Source organism: Cinclus cinclus, chromosome 8 (genome assembly GCF_963662255.1).
Source record: "Cinclus cinclus chromosome 8, bCinCin1.1, whole genome shotgun sequence".
Taxonomy (NCBI): Eukaryota; Metazoa; Chordata; class Aves; order Passeriformes; family Cinclidae; genus Cinclus; species Cinclus cinclus.
In genome coordinates this window covers 29,843,118-29,862,062 of record NC_085053.1, presented here as the reverse complement: position 1 = coordinate 29,862,062, position 18,945 = coordinate 29,843,118, and the positions used below count along the sequence as shown (strand labels likewise).

The following is an 18,945-nucleotide window of genomic DNA, read 5'->3' as shown; positions in this document are numbered from 1 at the left end:
GAATCCAAAAATTTTTCTTTTATTTTAAGAAACTAAAGTACGGAGTTTTCCAAAGCAGTTGGTGTTGAGTCTTGAATTCATGAGCAATACGCATTCAAGAAGTGAACAAGTGTAATTAAATTAATTTTTAAAGCAATTATTTCAAGCTTCTTGGAGCAGGCAAAGCAAATATTGGAAATAACATCCTTGCTGAGCACAAAGTTTTTATTTCATAACAGGTGCCAAAATGTCCTGATGACTTAGAGAAATAAACGGTGAGCAATCAAATTGTGTTTTGAAGGACATGCCAAATCCGTGCCTGTTTATTATGTTTTATATCTACATTACGTTTTATATCTATCTCTTGACAGAATGTCTTTTGATTATAATCACATACTAGTATATATATATATATATATATATATATATATATATGTAATAATATATCAAAATTATAATAGTGGTATGCTGGCATATAATTACATCAGTACATTGCTATTAATAGACAATATTTATAATAGAAATATTTATGCTAATAATATTTAATAATATTTATGTGTATTGCATTTTATGCATTATGCATGACGTATTATGTTATTATATGCTGTACATTAGCATAGATATGATAATGTGCCATATATTATATATTATTCTATTTAGCAATATACAGTATGTATTTATACTGTATATTCCTGTATTAAAAGGATGTTAACGTGTATTAATACCGCAAACACCTACAACCTCCACTTGACACTGCCTGCTACACCTGCCCGCTAACTAGACGAAGAGAAACGCCCACGAAAGCGAGAAATCTTGTTACAACTTTCAGATCAAGGCCTGCAAATCAACTTTTATCGGTTAATAACGGCAAATCCCTTAATTCCGCTTTATTTAGGTTTTATTTCTGAGGGAGCCCACACGCGGGAGGTACCAACGGCGACAGAGGCGCGGGGGTCGACGGGGGAGGCGGGGGCGGAGCCCCGCCCCGCGCCCCCCCCCGCCTCCCCCGTCGACCCGTTCCTCCCCCCCTCCGCTCTCGCCGATGGTAGAGTCCACGGCGGGAAACCCGGCGCCCGCCTCACACAATGCGCGCGCAGTTCGCGGCGCGGCCGCGGGTGGCGCTGTAGGCCCCGCCCGCCCTCCCCGCCGAGGTGCCCGGATGTGGCCGCGCCGGAAGAGAAGCGCGTCTCCTTAGGGCCCGCCATCTTGTGCGGCAGAGAGCAGGGCGCGGGGGGGCCCGGTAGCATCCGCGCAGGATCCCGCCGACGGGGGCCCATCATGCCCGGACACCTGCAGGAGGGCTTCGGGTGCGTCGTCACCAACCGCTTCGATCAGCTCTTCGATGACGAGTCCGACCCCTTCGAGGTGCTGCGCGCGGCGGAGAGCCGGAGGAAGGAGAGCGGCGGCGGCGGCGGCGGGAGCCAAACGGGCGGCGGAGCCCGCGGCCCTGGGGGCTCCCAGAGCGGCTCCTCGGGCGGGGCCGGCGGAGCAGGCCAGGCGGGCGGCGGCGCGGGCAGCGCGGCCAAGCAGCTGCGCAGGGAGTCGCAGAAGGAGCGCAAGAACCCGCTGCCGCCCTTCGCCGGCGGGGAGCGCCGGGAGGATGGCGGGGGCCAGCCCGGAGCGCCGCTGCGGAAGGAGGGTGAGCAGGCCCGGGGAGTCGGCGGGGAGGGTCGGCGCAAAGGGGAGCCCCGGGCAGGGCCGAGCCGCACGTGGCGGAGCTCGCCCGGGGAGCCCGCCCGGGGCGCCCGCGGGGCCGGTGGTGGCGGCTCCGGGCTCGCCTGGCCCCACGTGTTTAGCGGCTCGGCCCGCGCAAAATGGAGTCGGGCGTGCGGGGCGCCCGGAGCTGCCTCGGTGCCGGCGGGAGGGAAAGGAGTAACGCGAAATGGGAAATCCCAACCTTGAAGAGAATCGTGGAGTGGCTCGTGTTGGAAGGGATGTTTAAAGCTATCCCGTTCCGTCCCCTGCCACAGGGCACCTTCCACTGTCCCCCTGCTCCGAGCCGCGTCCAGCCTGGCCTTGGACACTTCCAGGGATCCAGGGGCAGCCGCATCTTCTCTGGGAATTCTATCCCAGCCCCTCCCCACTCTCCTAAGGAACAATTTCATCCTAATATTCCATCTAAACCGGCACGTCGAATCCTGAAATGGTTCGGGTTGGAAAGGCACTTCTCGTTCATCCTCTTACAAGAGCAGGGACACCTTCCACTAGACCAGGTTGCTCCAAGCCCCGTCCAACCTCGTGTCCTGAACTTGACTCGTGTTTTAGGTGCTCCGATGGATTTGACAGGATATCTGGAAGTTCCTGGGCTTTCCTGAAATCTGTTTTGGGTCATTTTCTAGATTTGGTAGCAATCTTCTTATTTTCATATATATCTAAATAATAACCTGCACGAACTCTTTAATTTCTGTGAATTTGTACGACATCCTACATGAAAAACTTTGTGGGGAGGGGGGAAAAGAAAGTATAATCAGGTTGAAGAGTATGGTTTGGGAATGAGGAGGCCGCATGGATAGGGAGCGATGTGGGCACATGGCGTCCCGGGCAGGCAGCTCCACCGCGCCCGAACTTCAGCGCTCGGCAGGTGGGTCACGACCCGGCTTCGGAAGAATCCTTCACAAACATCGAAGTGTGGTGCCAGCCCATGGCTTGGGAGCGAGGGAATAACGGGTTAACTGCGATTTCAACCGGCTTTTCACGGAGAGCGGTGCTACGTGAGAGCATCTTAGTACAAAGGGATTCTGATGCTCCGCTGTTTTACGCTGTTAAATTAAAAAAAAATAATATATTGTTTGTTTTGGAAAGTGGGTGTTATGAATGTTACTCGAAAGCACCTGGTGAGGAGAGAAATTTAGGAACTGTGTTAGAAATGCTCTTTGCTTGTGGATCTCTTGCTCATTAACACTTAGGAATGTTTTCTGTGTGAGGGATGCAGTGATTTTTTTCTGGAGTCCCAGTTTGCTAAACCAGTGTCCTCTGGAAGCCTTAGAGAGGTGCAGGATTCCAGTGCTGTCCCCAGGGGATACACCTGGGACGTGGCAGTGTCTTTGGCACCACAGGGGGGGTTTGGGCAGGCTTTCACCTTCCGATTTTCGCATCTTGTTTTTCAAGAGCAGCGTGAAAAATTGGTCTTTTCGTGGTTTGTTATGGTAGTGAAAGGGGGAAAGTCGGGGCTGCTGTTGTAGCAGTGCTGTAAACAAAGTCAGTTTCCAGTTTGAAAATGTCTATTTTCGTGCGTGGCTGTATTTGCAGTTCTGGCATCATAAAGGTGCTCGATGCCAGGGTTTGTTTCCTGTGTGAATATATTTTAAGCTATTCCACTACTCCATAAGGCTGCAAGTGATTTGCCTGCTGAATTAGCAGTTCAAAGCTTGGTGATGCTGAGAAATAACTCGTATTTTGGGTTAGGCTTGAGCAGGAACCGGGTTTTTCTGAGTGCAGGGCGTTGAACTCGAAATTCAAAAGCCGTAGATGTTCCATTCCAGTTCTGCAGCATGCCTGCTCCTCTCCCTGCTTCTCCTCCTCGCATGGAAAGCCTGTCCTCATTGGAGAGCCCTTCTCCAAGTGCAGGCTGCTGGCTTTAACCCCTTGTTTCCTCAAGGAGCTATGTGTGCCATGCAAACTTCATGGTAAATACAGCTTGGAAGGTGAGGGAGACGTTGTTCATCTGGGTGTGTTGGCTTGGATATCATTACAACTGCAACTTCTGTAGCCCCACCCAAATTTGACATTGCTTGCTAGGCAGGAACTTGGTTCTTAAAAAAAAAAAAAGGTTAAAAATCAGCTTTAAATTTAAAAGCTGGTTCGTTAATTTTGGATCCAGTGTTTTGGAGAGAAAATGCTATAACAAAGCAGCAATGTGTTTGTGCTCATCTTTTAAAGAAGAGTAAGCAAGGCCTTTCACGTGAGAGGAAAAGAAAACTCTCTTAGATCTTTGAGAGGGCTTGGTAAAGAAGAGAATACCCACAGGAGGTTTTTATTTGCACTAAAAACCCTTTTAGGAGGCCTGGGCAGGGAGGAAGAGCTCTGGGCAACTCGGTGGCACTGGGGATTGTGGACACTGATTCCTAGAACACTTAAAACTGTTTTAGGAAGTGAACCAGGAGAATGTTTGTCAGAGAATGTTGGACTGGGAGGATCCGTGTGGATGAGGAGCCCAGTTAGTCACTGACCAGTACCTGCAGGTGACGCCTGTCTGGTCAGAAGAGTTTCCAGCAACAGAATCACAGGATCATTTAGGTTGGAAAACAGCTCCAGGATCACGGAGTCCAGCTGGTAGAACAGCACAGGATGCTGTCTTAGGGAGCACAGGACTGACTGTTTTAGGGGCAGTGAAGTGATGCTCACTTCATTTGGGTCTTCTTCAAATGAAACCCACTTGTTTTACCTGAAAAGCACCTTTCAAAGGGAAAAAAAAAGTGTAATAAAATCTTGCTTACCTTGATCTTTGTTTGAAAGTTGACCCTGTCATTTCAGCAGAGGTTACTTGAAGCTTCCAATCAAACACAGTTTAAAATCCTGGGTAAAAATGTCACTTGAGAAGAGTCAGGTGAAAGCAGAGTCGCTGGGTTTATGCAGAAATAAAACTTCTCTTCCCGTTTTTTGCCTGGGGGGGCTCTCTATCTGTCCCAGAGCACTCCACATTCCGTTGATGTGCCTGCCTGATGTTTCAGGGATAAGGAGGATTGGCAGGAGGCCTGATCAGCAGCAGCAGCAACAGCAGCAGGGTGAAGGCAAACCCATCGACAGGAGACCCGAGCGACGACCTCCCCGCGAGCGCCGCTTCGAGAAACCCGCCGAGGAGAAGGGCGAGGGAGGAGAGTTCTCTGTGGATAAGTAAGAGTTTTGTCTTGATGGTAAACAGCTTCCCTAGCTTTGACAGGACAGGGATGTCCCACCTGCTGCTTCTCAGGTGAAAAAGCCCACAGAATCAAGATGAAATTCCTGTCGTGCAGATGATCACGCTTCCCTTTTCCGTGGTTTTGTTGGCAAACTTAACTGGAGTTTTTAGGCTGGTGGTGAGCAGGTTCATAGGTGTAACTGAATTATGGTTTAAATCAAGGTATTCATCTTATTCCTCTACATCTATAGCAGATAGCTCAGGGAGGGAACCCAAGCATAGCTGTTTCTTGCAGGGTGAGATTTGTTTTCTGTTACAGCTGTGGCTTTAACCTGCACAGCTGACTTAAATCCAGCTCAAGTTTGTCCATGTAGGTGTTTGCACCTTGGCTGCAGTGGCTTCAGACCTGGAAGTGGTGAAGCTGTCCTAGATCTACAGGAAATTTAAACTGTCTTGAGTATTGAGAGGCAGCCAGAATTCGAGTAATATTTAAATAGTAAAGTTTTAGTTACCAAAATTAAAATACTTTTAAAAGTGAGTTGAGTTGAAGATTCAGCATCATTTAATTGTGTAACACAATACAAAGCTTACATTTCGGAATTATTGCCAGAAGATGCAAACAAACAACAATCATGAGCATTTGTTTCCACATTCTAAAATCTTGGAACCAGATTGGTTCATGAAGTCAACCAAACCAGAATGGTTTGGGCTGGAGGGGACCTTAAAGGTGATCTGGTTCCAACCCATACCAGGGACAGGGACAACTTCCACTCTCCCAGGTTACTCCAAGCCCTTCCAACCTGGCCTTGGACACTTCCAGGGATGGGGGAGTGACTTTTTTTGAAATTAGAACCTGAACCCAGCTACAAAGAAAAACAAGTAAATAAAATTCCCAAAGAGGGTAAGAACCACAAAGCACGCTGTACATCTCTGGAGGCCGATCACTCGACGCGCCTTCCTTCCGAGCAGCAATTGCCACAGCAAAACCAAATCAGTGAAATCCTCACAGAGCACAGGACCATTGAAATGCTGCTGTGAATGCCTGACCCGTGGCTGTTTCCGTGGCAGACCCATCCTGGACAGGCCCATGCGTGGCCGTGGAGGCCTGGGCAGGGGCCGTGGCCGCGGGCGCGGGATGGGCCGAGGAGATGGATTTGACTCTCGTGGCAAACGGGAATTTGACAGACACAGCGGCAGCGATAGATCGTGAGTTCTTCACCTTCTCCCACCCCTTTATTTAACCCCTCTGACCCCCCCCCCCTTCCCCCCTCCTATTTCAAATTGATCTTTTGAATTTCTGTGTCTGGACACTATAATGTTAACTCAGTTTTGTTAGTTCTGTTTCACATTCACATTTCAGCGGCCTAAAGCACGAGGACAAGCGCGGTGGCAGCGGATCGCACAACTGGGGAACCGTCAAAGACGAGCTAACGTTAGTAACTTGTCATTGCTCAGAAAACCATTAGCACTCTGTTAATCAGCCCTAATTGTGGCTCGCAGAACACCCAGATTTAGCTGCATTGTTTTTTGCCTTCGATCTCCGTGATTTTTTTTTGCCATGTTTCTGCAGAGTTTAGAGCCCCATAGATTTCTTGTAACGTAAGGATAGTGGTCTTGTGCTGGTTTGGTAACAATTCTCTGTTAAAATGAAGCTGTTCTATTTTTAGTAAATTTTGATCAGGATAAGCATGCATTTTATGTTACAAAAAATCAGCTGTCCCATTGAAATCTATTTTTAATGCCCAAATCCATTTTATGTTGGAAGGGACAGCGGGAGCCTTTCAGGACGGGTAGTAGGAAGCGTTGGGGAAAACCATTAGTTAAATGAAAAGCATAGAATTTAAAAGGCACGGAGAGCTTACTGAAAAAACAGTAAATCCACCAGTAAATCTTGATTGTTAATCTTACATAGCTTTAGAGAGGGATGAAGTTGTAAAAAAGCCCCAACTCCCAATGTTATGTAATTGCAGTGAATTGGATCAGTCAGCTGTAACTGAGGAAACGCCAGAGGGAGAGGAGCACCCGCCTGCTGATTCTGAAAACAAGTGAGTACCACCTCTCTCCATGCTCCTGCTTTACCTGTAACCTCTGCAGTTTATTCCCACATCTCTTTGGCCAAACTCAGAGTGTCAGTGCTACTGAATGAGTCTCCTTAAAAAAAAAAAAAAAAAAAAAAGCACCTCGTGTTTGGAAATTGTTGTCTTTAAAACCATTCCTTGGTGTCCTGCAGGCTCTGTCAGATGTATTTATTAATAATAATTTCTAATACACTTTGGGTCTTGGGATTGCAACTCCAAATTTCAAACCCAAAAGCATCTGTGCTCAGACTAGGTAGAAACACCAAGCAAATGGGACACAAATGCCAGTGGAGGGCAGCTCTTTAAACTGAATTCCAAAACAACCCTGGAGACTATGGCTGAGATGCTGGAGAAAGGTTGTATCTTTCATTCTCCATGCAGTTTTCAAAGTTACCTGGATCTCTTCCCATCTCACTTGGACACTGTTACAGAAGGAACCAGGGACTGGATGAATGAAAGAGTAACCAGAGAAGCGGATGAGTTGCTGTAAAAATACCTTATGGATTTTTATGGTAGCCAAGTGTGACTAATGTTGTATTTTAATGAGGAGTGGGCTTTGTAGAAGACTCAAAAAATGCAAAGAGAATTTTGAAATACTTGTTGCCAATGTGGTGTTGGCTATGGCTTGACTGCCTCACTAAAAGCTTTCTCTTTATAGAAGAGCATCTCCACATGGGTAACTTTTTAATTGTCTGGTTTTATGGGGATGTTTGTCCTCAGTGTTTCAGCAGAACTGTACTGCAGTAAAATCTTTGCCTTGAACAAAACGATTTCTGCTTGCATCCCATGTCAGAAATCATTCTCTCCTACACAATGAAAAAAAGTTGAAATACAGTAATTTTGACATAAAACCTTTGCATTGTTGTTCAAAATTATTGGCTGCCAAATGAATACCTTTGAAATTGAGGCCTTTGTGATCTTTTTGCTGCACATAAACAGCACTGGTTTCCTATAAATCAGAAATTCAGTTGCATAAATACACTGAAGAGTGACCATAGGCTTCCAGTGGATGTAATATCATCTGTTAGTGAGCACAGTGGTTGTGTGTTTTACTTAAAAATAGCCTTTGGCACAAGGTACAGGTGCTGTATCTCACAAATTAATGTGTGCTATTATTTTTTTCAAATTAGCTGGAAGTAAAACTTGTTTGAATAATTATCTTTGGTTCAACAGAGGAAGCAATTTATCCAAAGCTGCTTAAATTCTGTTTTTTTTAAATACCCAAAAGCTTGAATACTGTGGGAAGAACGAGTTCTCACTGCCTTGACTTGAATATTTATGAGATATGAATATCAGAAAGGGGGGAAGGAGCTCCAAACAAGTCATGACAGAAAGTTAGGCTTTCAGATTTGGAAATAAAATTGACAGTAATGTGGGGATTTGATGGCATGGGTCAGTTTTAATTTGAACCTTTTGCTGTGCTCAGAGGTGGCTGGGTGTAGTTTTTCTGGCCCCTAAAGGAGTTAAATCTCCGTGTGGTGGAAGCGAGCATTTGTGTTTTCACTTCTTAACTGCTGAATCCTTGACAAAATTCAACGAGTAATGTGGTACCAGCCAGCAGATGATTTGGGAGTTGTATCCAGAGTGCAGATCCTTAGCAGTGATGATCATCTCCATGAATTCCCTACAGAGAGAACGAGGTTGAAGAAGTGAAGGAAGAAGGCCCTAAGGAAATGACCCTGGATGAGTGGAAAGCCATTCAAAGCAAGGATCGTGCAAAAGTCGAGTTCAACATCCGCAAACCGAACGAGGGAGCTGATGGGCAGTGGAAAAAAGGATTTGTGCTCCACAAGTCAAAGAGTGAGGAGGTAAAGTGCCTTTCCATGCTTGGAGTGTCCTCTTGTTTTTACAGTGGAAGCTCCGTTCTGGGAGATGCTGACCTGCAGTTGGAAGTTCAGAAAGTGGGGAACAGAGCTTTTTAAAATTTGAATTTCGTTTTTGTTCCTTTGAGCAACGCTCACGTGGCAAAAAAGAACTTCTGCAGTAGCACAAGTGGCCAGTTCTGCTGTGGTTGGGTTCAGGAGCTGAGCTGAGCCCTTGGGCTTGTAAGAATTGCCTCTTGGTGAGAGTTTTAGGGGAATGCTGTCAAGTTTGCTTTCTAAAAAAAGGCAGCTCGTGTTATTTAGCATCTGTTCTGCAGTACACAGATCCATGGTGCTTGCTAGATGATGTCAGCTTGAAGGAAGACTTGGTCGTGCCTCTGAGACCTCAAACCAAACTGTGCATCTTAAATCTGTGCCGTGGGTGTCTCCTCACTTGGTGCTGTGTCACAGACAAGCTCTTGGGAAGGCAGTTGGAATCATTTATGTGCTCCAGTGTCACTCAGCATAGCTGCTGTAGAATTGTTTTAAATTTGTAGTTTCTCCTTTCAGGCATTGCATAATGTTCATTATTCTGTTCCAAGAGTGGCAAGGGGAGATGCACAAGGGAGGGAAGTGCTGAGAGCTCTTGTTTTGTAATACAGGCTGACTGCTGATCTTTAGTTTTAATCTTTGTTTTTAGCACTCTGTGATAGGTTAAGAGATTTGAATTAAGAGATTGGTGGCTGCAACTTTGTATACTGATGGTGCTTTGAAGTGACTGCATAGTGTGCAGTACTGTGTTTGCTCTCCTAAAACGTTCTCCTGCTTTTTCCCACCTTGCCAGTTTTTCTCCTGAGGGCTGGGATATAGCACAGGGTGGGGGGCAGTGCTCAGTGTTCCAGTGAAAGTTCCATTTCTGTTCTGATTGAACTCCCAGTGAGTTTGACCTGGTCACAAATCAGACTGTTGTCTTGCTGTGTGGGGTAGTTCAGTTCTTGAAATGACTGCATGGCTGTGTCCCCTTTGAGCTGTTCACTGAAGGGTTCATTAAATGCTGCTTTCTCTGGCTTGGGTAGAAAAGGGAATTTTAGTTACATTTAGTGTTGATGTGTACTGGGAAGAACGTATTAAGCAGAAGTATTTATGTGCTTTAGCAAGATTTACTAAAGCTGTAGTTCTTCAGATTCCCTCAGTCTCACTGAATCAGATTTATTTGATGTTTACTCATCTGAGGGCACTCTTTTTTTTAACATAGGAGCATATGTGATAATAAAGGTGATGTTACTTGTGAGAAATTCAGAGGCTAGAAAAAAGATCCAGACTGTATTTTCCATTTAAAAACTGAATCAGTTAACTAAAAACAAAACAAACACCAAAAAAAAAAAAACCCAAACAAAACCAATAACAAATAAAAGAATCTGAACAAAAACTGTGAATAATCAAATTAGTCCCGTGGAAGACCTGACATAATTAGTAGGTTGTTGTGTTTAAGAGGTGAACTTCTCAAATAAACAAATTGGATATTTTTAGCACCATCACACAAGGTGACAGCCTCTTGCTGCCTAAGCATGAAAGTGAGGTATTAACAAATCTGCCTTTAAATGGAGCTGCTTTTAGCCTGCTTTATTGTACATCCAGCAGATGTGTCTCCCCATCTCCCTTCTTCATTGTTCCCTGATCCCATAGGAAGCAGTGTGGGGATTTTCTCTCAGGATTATTGGAGAATAGCTCTATAATACAGGAGTTAGGAAAGCTTCCACTGCAGCTCCTTTGTGAGCAGCTTTAGAAGGCAAAATATTAAAAAAAACCCAACCCACCACTTACCTCTTCTCTTTGTCCTCTTGGATGTACTTAGAAGTCAAGAAATTAAGGTTTCTCTGATTTTTATTGGTGGGAAGGTAGATGATGCATGGAAATGATTTGGTTTAGAGGTAAATTTTGGTTTTTGTCAAGTCTTCTGTACTCTAGTGGCTGAAAAACACTGTGTGCCCCAAGAATTGTCTCAGGAATTTGAAGTGTTGTGGTGAGCACCTGCATTCCTGTAGCTTGAGAACTCCTTGGAGAATGCCCCAGGAGTCTGGGAAAAGGGAGAATGAGGATCTCATGCTGCTCAGTCTTGGGAAAGAGCTGTCCTCCTTTTCCTCCTGCTTGTCCTCCTCACTGAGGGCTGAAATGCTTGGCCTTGCCTGAGGTCTTTCCTCTTTTTCCCATTTTCACGGGGTTATGCCATAAAACAGAGAGCCTCTTCTTCTCTGCAGCTGCTTTAGGGGCTCAAGTCTTCAATTCCTGCAAAAAAGAGGAATGACTTACATTGTGGACAGATCCTAAAAGTTATCCCAAAACTTGGAAATTTATCCTGGAAAAACTGATACCCAGTAGATCTTTGTGCCTCTTCAGACCTCCTCACTAATCCAGTCCTTTCCTTAGAGAAGGTTGCAGTGGGAGATGAGGAAACGTATTTTGGAAAAGAATAATTCATCTCCTCAAAGTTGGGAGGAATGACTCTTGAATGAAAGTTCTGCAGGAAGATTTCCATGAACAGTGATTCAAACATCCCATCTCTTCCCATCTCTGCCTGTGTGGCCGTGCTGGAAACCAGCCTGCATGTCTGGTGTGTGCCAGGGCTTCCAGCAGCTCCTGGGCAACTCCTTGATGTCCGTCTGTCCATCTGAGCTTCTTTGTGTTGGGTGTCCATCCATCCTGTGCTGTTTTTTTTTTTTTGTGTCCATCCATCCTGTGCTGGTTTTTTTTTTTTTTTGTGTCCATCCATCCTGTGCTGGTTTTTTTTTTGGTGTCCATCCATCCTGTGCTGGTTTTTTTTGGTGTCCATCTGAGCTGTCTCTTGTCTTCACACTTTCCCATCCATCCTGTGCTGGTTTTTTTTTTGGTGTCCATCCATCCTGTGCTGGTTTTTTTTTTTTTGGTGTCCATCCATCCTGTGCTGTTTTTTTTTTGTGTCCATCTGAGCTGTCTCTTGTCTTCACACTTTCCCATCCATCCTGTGCTGGTTTTTTTTTTTTGTGTCCATCCATCCTGTGCTGGTTTTTTTTTTTTGGTGTCCATCCATCCTGTGCTGGTTTTTTTTTTTGGTGTCCATCCATCCTGTGCTGTTTTTTTTTTTTTGTGTCCATCTGAGCTGTCTCTTGTCTTCACACTTTCCCATCCATCCTGTGCTGGTTTTTTTTTTGGTGTCCATCCATCCTGTGCTGGTTTTTTTTTGGTGTCCATCCATCCTGTGCTGGTTTTTTTTTGGTGTCCATCCATCCTGTGCTGGTTTTTTTTTTTTTGGTGTCCATCCATCCTGTGCTGGTTTTTTTTTTTGGTGTCCATCCATCCTGTGCTGGTTTTTTTTTTTTTGGTGTCCATCTGAGCTGTCTCTTGTCTTCACACTTTCCCATCCATCCTGTGCTGTCTCTGGCCTCTTGCACAGCTGCTCCCTCCTCCCTGTGCTGCTCCATGTGCTCAGTGCCATCTGTACCAGCAGCTCCTGTGCCCTGATTACCTGTTGTTCCTGTATGTAGTTGAGTCTCAATTCTTCCTTTTGTTTTCTCCCTCTGTTCCTTTTGTCACTTTGGCGTGGACACACAACTGTCACCAGACAAAGGCGATGACAGAAATGCAGGGGAGTCTGCTGGATTCAAATGAGGTACTGATCCTTTCTCTCTCACTGGGTGTTATCATCAGCCCCTTCAGCAGGGAACATCTGGATATTAAAAACTCACCAAAATAGAGGATTTTATTGAACCTGGAGCTTTTCTGTCCATGCCTGTTGTCTCACTGTGCACCATCCAGCATGGTTTTAGTCCCCTTGCTCCTCATCCTGCTGATTTCAAACCTTATCATAAAAGCTTCTGTCATGAGTCTCTGTTTTTCTTTTGTTGTTGTTGCTGCTGTTTTTCCATCTCTCACTGTCTGCTTTGGCTCTCTTGGTAGTTTGTTCTTAATTCTTGACAGCCTTAAAACCCTCAAGTGCAGCACTGCCTTCAAGAATTGATCAGTTTTTAAATCAGAGCACTACTGAGTCACCAATACATAGAAATTTAATGTTTCCCAGGATTATCCAGGATAAGCAACTTGTTCAGTACATCATTCTCACCCGAGTGATGGATGAGGCTGGGGAGAATGTGCCAAGTCTTTTGTTGGAGTTTTAAAAGACCTTTAATTACTTTGGATTGGAAGAAATCATCAGGCTTTGTAGGGAATTTGCAATTTGTTGGTTCAGTGGTTATACTAAAGTCAAGCTGTGGAAATGGAAAGATTTTTGGTAAACTGTAGTGATCTGTTTTTAAATAAAAACACCATAGTGATGGAAATGCACAGAAATAATTGTACAAATCCACTGATCCCACCACTCAGAAAAGGGAATTCTCACATGGCTGCTGGTATCTGGAAATAGAATCTCAGCACCCTGCAGTGATAAAAACTATACATAAAAAATGAAACAGTAAGAAGGGAATTTAAAACATCTCTGAGGTGTTTTGTAGTGTTTTACAGGGCGTTGGTTTTAGGTTTGAGTAGTGCCACCTCAGGCTGAGGCGTGGAATGACTTTGCTTTGTTGAGAAAAAAACTTCCCAAGTTTGCCAGAGAGATTTCCAAGGGAAAGGTGTGCAAGGAAATGAATAAAATCAGGAGTGGAGTAGGGACCAGCTGTTCTGTGGGATCCATCCCAGTGGAATGTGTTGGGAATAAAGCAGCATGGAAGGGGTATTTTTAATTAAATTGGGGTGCAGGGAGAGGACAAGGGGGAATGGCAGGGATAGATGGGATGCTGGGAAGGACCCATGGAATTCCTGACAGCAGCTTTGACTCCTCTCCATCCTCTGGCAGCCTTGAGAAGCCTCCACAAATGGTAATTAAAAAGTACAGGGCTTAATTGCACAACGTGTTGCCTTTGAAAGTCCAAATGTTGTGTAAGTACAGCAGAAAAGTCAATTGGAGTTGGGAAGCTTGAGCCTGTGCATGGCCTTTGTGTAGGAAAAACAAGGAAATGGATGATTGCTGTGCCAAGAATTGGGGACTTGGAGGGAAGGAAAGTGTTGGATGGTGTCATGGTCCCAAAACACCATGGTGGAGCTGTAATAGGCAGGTTTTTATGTTTTTCATATTATCCTAAATGCCAAAAACAGGAAAAAAGATATTTATGTAAAAGAGGAGAAATAATTGCTTTAAAAACACCTGATGGGGTTCAGTGTGTAACTGAAATTTTCCAAAGTGCTTAATAACAGCGTTGCTGGTGTTTGTAACTCCTGGGAGCATCCTAGGCTTGGGTTGCCACCACATGCACTGGGAACAAACCAGTAAGAGAAAATCCTGGCACAGGGGCTGAGATCCCCATTTTCCAGTGTCACCAGTTCCATTTTAGCTCCTTCAGTTGTTGGTGTTTGAGCTTTATGTGCCTCACTGGCTGTTACAGTGGATGCAGAGCAGCGAGGCATTCTCAGCAGATCCCTGATCTTAAAAGTATTTATCAAAGGCTAAAGCAAATAAAGTGTAAATCCCCAGGGAGCAAAATAAGGATGGGGTGACCAAGAGTGAAAAAAGAATGGGAGGAATTGATGGGAGCAGGAGACAAAATGAGAATTGCTACAACATGAGATTCTGTTCTGGTTTGGTAACGCTCAGTCTGGTCTGGGATAAGGACACGTTGCTCTGGTGGAATTTTTGGGAAGGATTTCTACCTGGAAAAGGTGGTAAGGCACTGGAAGGAGCAGGCCAGGGAGGTTTGGGGTGGGGTGGTGACAAGCTGGGGATCGGGTGCTCAATCTTGGACTTCTCCAACTTCATGAATTATCAGGGAAAAGCAAAACACTTTGGTCACTAAGAAATTCCAAGTTCCCCAAGGGTTAAAGAGGAGTAGGTGATGGAATTGTGTGCTCTGAGGTGGGGGCAGGGCTGTGGTGGGCAGAGCCAGGAGAGGGTTTGGGTGCAGGAGGGCAGAGGCACCGAGGGTTTGGGTGCAGGAGGGCAGAGGCACAGAGGGTTTGGGTGCAGGAGGGCAGAGGCACAGAGGGTTTGAGTGCAGGAGGGCAGAGGCACAGAGGGTTTGGGTGCGGGAGGGCAGAGGCACAGAGGGTTTGGGTGCGGGTGGGCAGAGGCACAGAGGGTTTGGGTGCGGGAGGGCAGAGGCACCCGGGGTTTGGGTGCTGGAGGGCAGAGGCACAGAGGGTTTGGGTGCGGGAGGGCAGAGGCACAGAGGGTTTGGGTGCGGGTGGGCAGAGGCACAGAGGGTTTGGGTGCGGGAGGGCAGAGGCACAGAGGGTTTGAGTGCAGGAGGGCAGAGGCACAGAGGGTTTGAGTGCAGGAGGGCAGAGGCACAGAGGGTTTGGGTGCAGGAGGGCAGAGGCACAGAGGGTTTGGGTGCGGGTGGGCAGAGGCACAGAGGGTTTGGGTGCAGGTGGGCAGAGGCACCCAGGGTTTGGGTGCGGGAGGGCAGAGGCACCCCGGGTTTGGGTGCAGGTGGGCAGAGGCACAGAGGGTTTGGGTGCGGGTGGGCAGAGGCACAGAGGGTTTGGGTGCGGGAGGGCAGAGGCACCCGGGGTTTGGGTGCTGGAGGGCAGAGGCACAGAGGGTTTGGGTGCGGGAGGGCAGAGGCACAGAGGGTTTGGGTGCGGGTGGGCAGAGGCACAGAGGGTTTGGGTGCGGGAGGGCAGAGGCACAGAGGGTTTGAGTGCAGGAGGGCAGAGGCACAGAGGGTTTGAGTGCAGGAGGGCAGAGGCACAGAGGGTTTGGGTGCAGGAGGGCAGAGGCACAGAGGGTTTGGGTGCGGGTGGGCAGAGGCACAGAGGGTTTGGGTGCGGGTGGGCAGAGGCACCCCGGGTTTGGGTGCTGTCCCCTGCTGACGGCGCTGCTCCCTGCAGGCTCACGCCGAGGACTCGGTCATGGATCACCATTTCCGCAAGCCCGCCAATGACATCACGTCCCAGCTGGAGATCAACTTTGGGGACCTGGGGCGCCCCGGGCGCGGGGGCAGAGGGGGCCGGGGGGGCCGCGGCCGCGGGGGCAGGGCCAGCCGTGGGGGCAGGACCGACAAGGTGAGTGCCCCCCCCCTCCCCGCTGCCACCTTCCTCCCGGGTTTGATTGGTCTCTTTTGTTTCTTTCTTTATTTAATGGTCTCTTTGTTCTGGCCTTTTAAAAATGATTTTTATTTTTTTTTTTATTTTTAAGTGTTTTAAAATTTTAATTGTTTCTTTATTTTCTTAATTTCTGTTTTTAATTTTAATTCTCATTGCTTTTTATTGGTTTTTAATTTTTATTTTTTAATTTTTAAAAAATTTCTACTTTTGTTCTTATTTTAAATTTTTATTATTTTTTATTTTTCCTTTTTTCCTCTTTACTTTTTATTTACTTTTTATTTATTTTTACTTTTTATTTATTTTTACTTTTTATTTATTTTTACTTTTTATTTATTTTTACTTTTTTACTTTTTATTTATTTTTCTTTTATTTATTTTTACTTTCCTTTTACTTTCCTTTTACTTTCCTTTTACTTTCCTTTTACTTTCCTTTTACTTTCCTTTTACTTTCCTTTTACTCCTTTTACTCCTTTTACTTTCCTTTTACTCCTTTTACTCCTTTTACTCCTTTTACTCCTTTTACTCCTTTTACTCCTTTTACTCCTTTTACTCCTTTTACTCCTTTTACTCCTTTTACTCCTTTTACTCCTTTTACTCCTTTTACTCCTTTTACTCCTTTTACTCCTTTTACTCCTTTTACTCCTTTTACTCCTTTTACTCCTTTTACTCCTTTTACTCCTTTTACTCCTTTTACTCCTTTTACTCCTTTTACTCCTTTTACTCCTTTGTATTAAGGTTTTTTAAATTTTTTTCTCTTTTTTATTCTTCTTTTTCCTTTAATTTTTATTTTTAATATTTCTTTATTTTATCATTTTTTAAAATTTTACTCTTTTAAATTTCTGTTTTTTCTTTTTTTTTAATTTTTATTTTTTATTTTGGTTTAAATTTTTATGTTTGTATTTTTATTTTTATTATTTTTATTATTTTTATTATTTATTTATTTATTATTTTAATAGTGTTTTGTTGTTTATTTCAATGAGGGAGTTACTCTAAGAACAAACAACACTTCTTAAACCCGAGTGAAAATCTTTTTGTGCAAAGTTGACCTGAAGCAGGTTGTTAGGACAAAAAGGTGGAAGTTTGAGCAGTGTTGTCATCAAACCCATGAAAAAAAGGAGGGTGAATTTTTAAGAAGTGTGGCTAAACCTGAGAAGTGCCTTTTGCAGTGTGCACAGGTGGGAGTGCACCACGAGCTGCCTCGGCTGTGCCAGAGCAGGAGTGCACAAGTGCTGGGCTGCTGGTTTTCCTCAACCTGAGCAATTCAGGTTTTCCAGTTGGAAACAGGGCTCTAACTGGTTTTTTCTCTAACCTCCAGTAACATTCTTCCCCTTTTTGGTGCTAAGACACCAAGGGAATACCCTGAGAAAATACTGACTAGAGTTTGGGAGAGAATGTGTGAAGTTCAAGCAGTGTAGTGTAGCTACAGCGAAGATTTCATTTGCTGTGAGTCACTTTCTTGCCTTAAAGGCATCAATGCAATTGTTACTGGTTGCAAAACGAGCTCAGTCTGTGTGCTGAGCTTTTCTTCACACAGATTTGCTGGGTTTTGTAGACACAGACATCACAAATCTTCATTTATTAGTTGGGAAGCTCTCTCCTGACAACAACATCAGAATATTGAAACGACTTGAAAAGAAGCAGTAGTGGTGTGCTCTGAATGCTGCCATGAAGCAATTCCAGCTTTGCTGCCCCTGACTTGGTGTTGTTTTTGTTTCCTTGCAGTTGGTCAAGGAGTTTGATGTGATCCACACGCCCAACCAGGTGGGTGAGCTCTGCACGTGCCTTCCCTGGGCCCAGGGACCAAAACTTCTCCTTTTTCTGGCTGTTTCTGCTCCTGTGTGCTGAGCCTGTACCTTCCACCCTCCTGTTATTTTTAAATTCTGGTTTGTGGCCTGTGGAGCCACAGAGGCAGAGACTCTGCAGTTACAGTTGTTGATGCAACTCTCATTTTAAATCTTATTTCTTGATAAATTAATACTATGGCAGGGAGTTGCACTCTCGTGGCTCTTCCCATTCTTGTCCAAGGTCCAAGTGAGGAGTATGACATTCTTCATTTCTGCACTGGTTTTTAGATGTGGTGCAGAGCCTTTCAGAAAACTGTTGGAAACTGCTGAGGAGAGCCTTGGCTAAAGCATGAACTTTTATAAAACTGGCACAAAAATTACTTTTATCGACGTCTGGTTTCTGAATGGGAAAATTAAACATGACAAACTTAGTTTGTGCTCCAGACAGGAGGACAAATGTTTTCTGAAACATTTCAGTTGTGTCCTTCAGTCAGGATGGGTGCTCAGGGAGGGATGTGCCCATGGCAGGAGGTTGGAATTCCATGGATTTTAGGATCCCTTCCAACCCAGACCATTCTAGAGACCTCTTGAAAAAGAAAATCCTGCAGTAATAACATGCAAACATCAATTAACTTACAATTCCTCCCCAAACAGCTTGGATTTAAAAAAAAAAAAAAATCAGTATAGGACACTTTATAATCCTAAGAATAAATCAAAGAAGGATGTTTTTGTAGTCATTTCTCCATCCCCAAAGTGCTGCCACCTCTGCCTCAAGGCAATAACTCTGTGATGTTTCTTTTTCAGTCAAGTGCTTCTGCTCCTGACGTAGATGACCCAGAGGCTTTCCCAGCTCTGTCCTAAACTGGATGTCATAAAGCCAACCCTGCCCTGGTGGGGCCTTCCTCTCCGAGGCTTGCATGCTTAAGGATCCTAAAACAACTAAGAAATTGAAAAAAAAAAAAAAACAAAACAAACAAAAAAAAAAGACTGTCATTCATACCATTCACACCTAAAGACTGAATTTTACCTGTTTTGAAAATGAACTTCTCTTGCTACACAGAAGCAACAATATGGTAGTCAAGTTTTGTATTTAGAAATGTAATGGTAGCAGGGATGTTTTCATAATTTTTTCAGAGATTATGCATTCTTCATGGATACTTTTTTGTATTGCTGCTTGAAAATATGCGTTTCCAAACTTGAAATATAGGTGTGAACAGTGTGTACCAGTTAAAAGCTTTCCCTTCATTTGTGTTCTTTTTTTTTTTTTTTTTCTTTAAATTCAGGATTTTAGATTCCTCCCTCTCCCCCCCCTTCCTTCCCCCAAAACTCCAAACTAGGTTTGAATTATTGCACACTACTTCAGTTTCCTTAATTCATTTTTTGGCAGATTTT

General features: G+C 44.8%; 1 protein-coding gene across 8 annotated transcripts; it reads left to right on the top strand.

Annotated features, from left to right (window-relative positions):
- Positions 1-1,129: 1,129 nt before the first annotated feature.
- SERBP1 (SERPINE1 mRNA binding protein 1) lies at positions 1,130-18,786 on the top strand. Of its 8 annotated transcripts, none has more exons than XM_062497782.1 (10): positions 1,130-1,618; positions 4,650-4,812; positions 5,885-6,022; positions 6,177-6,248; positions 6,787-6,861; positions 8,525-8,702; positions 12,295-12,342; positions 15,555-15,728; positions 17,492-17,530; positions 18,358-18,786. In XM_062497782.1, exons 1-10 carry the CDS (start codon positions 1,258-1,260, stop codon positions 18,412-18,414), a joined length of 1,305 nt encoding a protein of 434 aa, XP_062353766.1. In that variant the 5' UTR covers positions 1,130-1,257; the 3' UTR covers positions 18,415-18,786. The 8 variants fall into 8 exon arrangements, with proteins under 8 accessions (XP_062353766.1, XP_062353765.1, XP_062353771.1 ...); XM_062497781.1 differs by having other exon boundaries at positions 6,153-6,248; XM_062497785.1 differs by lacking the exon at positions 12,295-12,342 and having other exon boundaries at positions 1,132-1,618.
- The last annotated feature ends 159 nt before the right edge of the window (positions 18,787-18,945 follow it).

Coding starts and splice junctions, on each gene's coding strand:
- SERBP1 (XM_062497781.1), top strand. CDS start 1,258: ATGCCCGGACACCTGCAGGAGGGCTTCGGGTGCGTCGTCACCAACCGC. Junction 4,813..5,884: donor GGAGAGTTCTCTGTGGATAA/GTAAGAGTTTTG, acceptor TTTCCGTGGCAG/ACCCATCCTGGACAGGCCCA. Junction 17,531..18,357: donor TGATCCACACGCCCAACCAG/GTGGGTGAGCTC, acceptor TTTCTTTTTCAG/TCAAGTGCTTCTGCTCCTGA.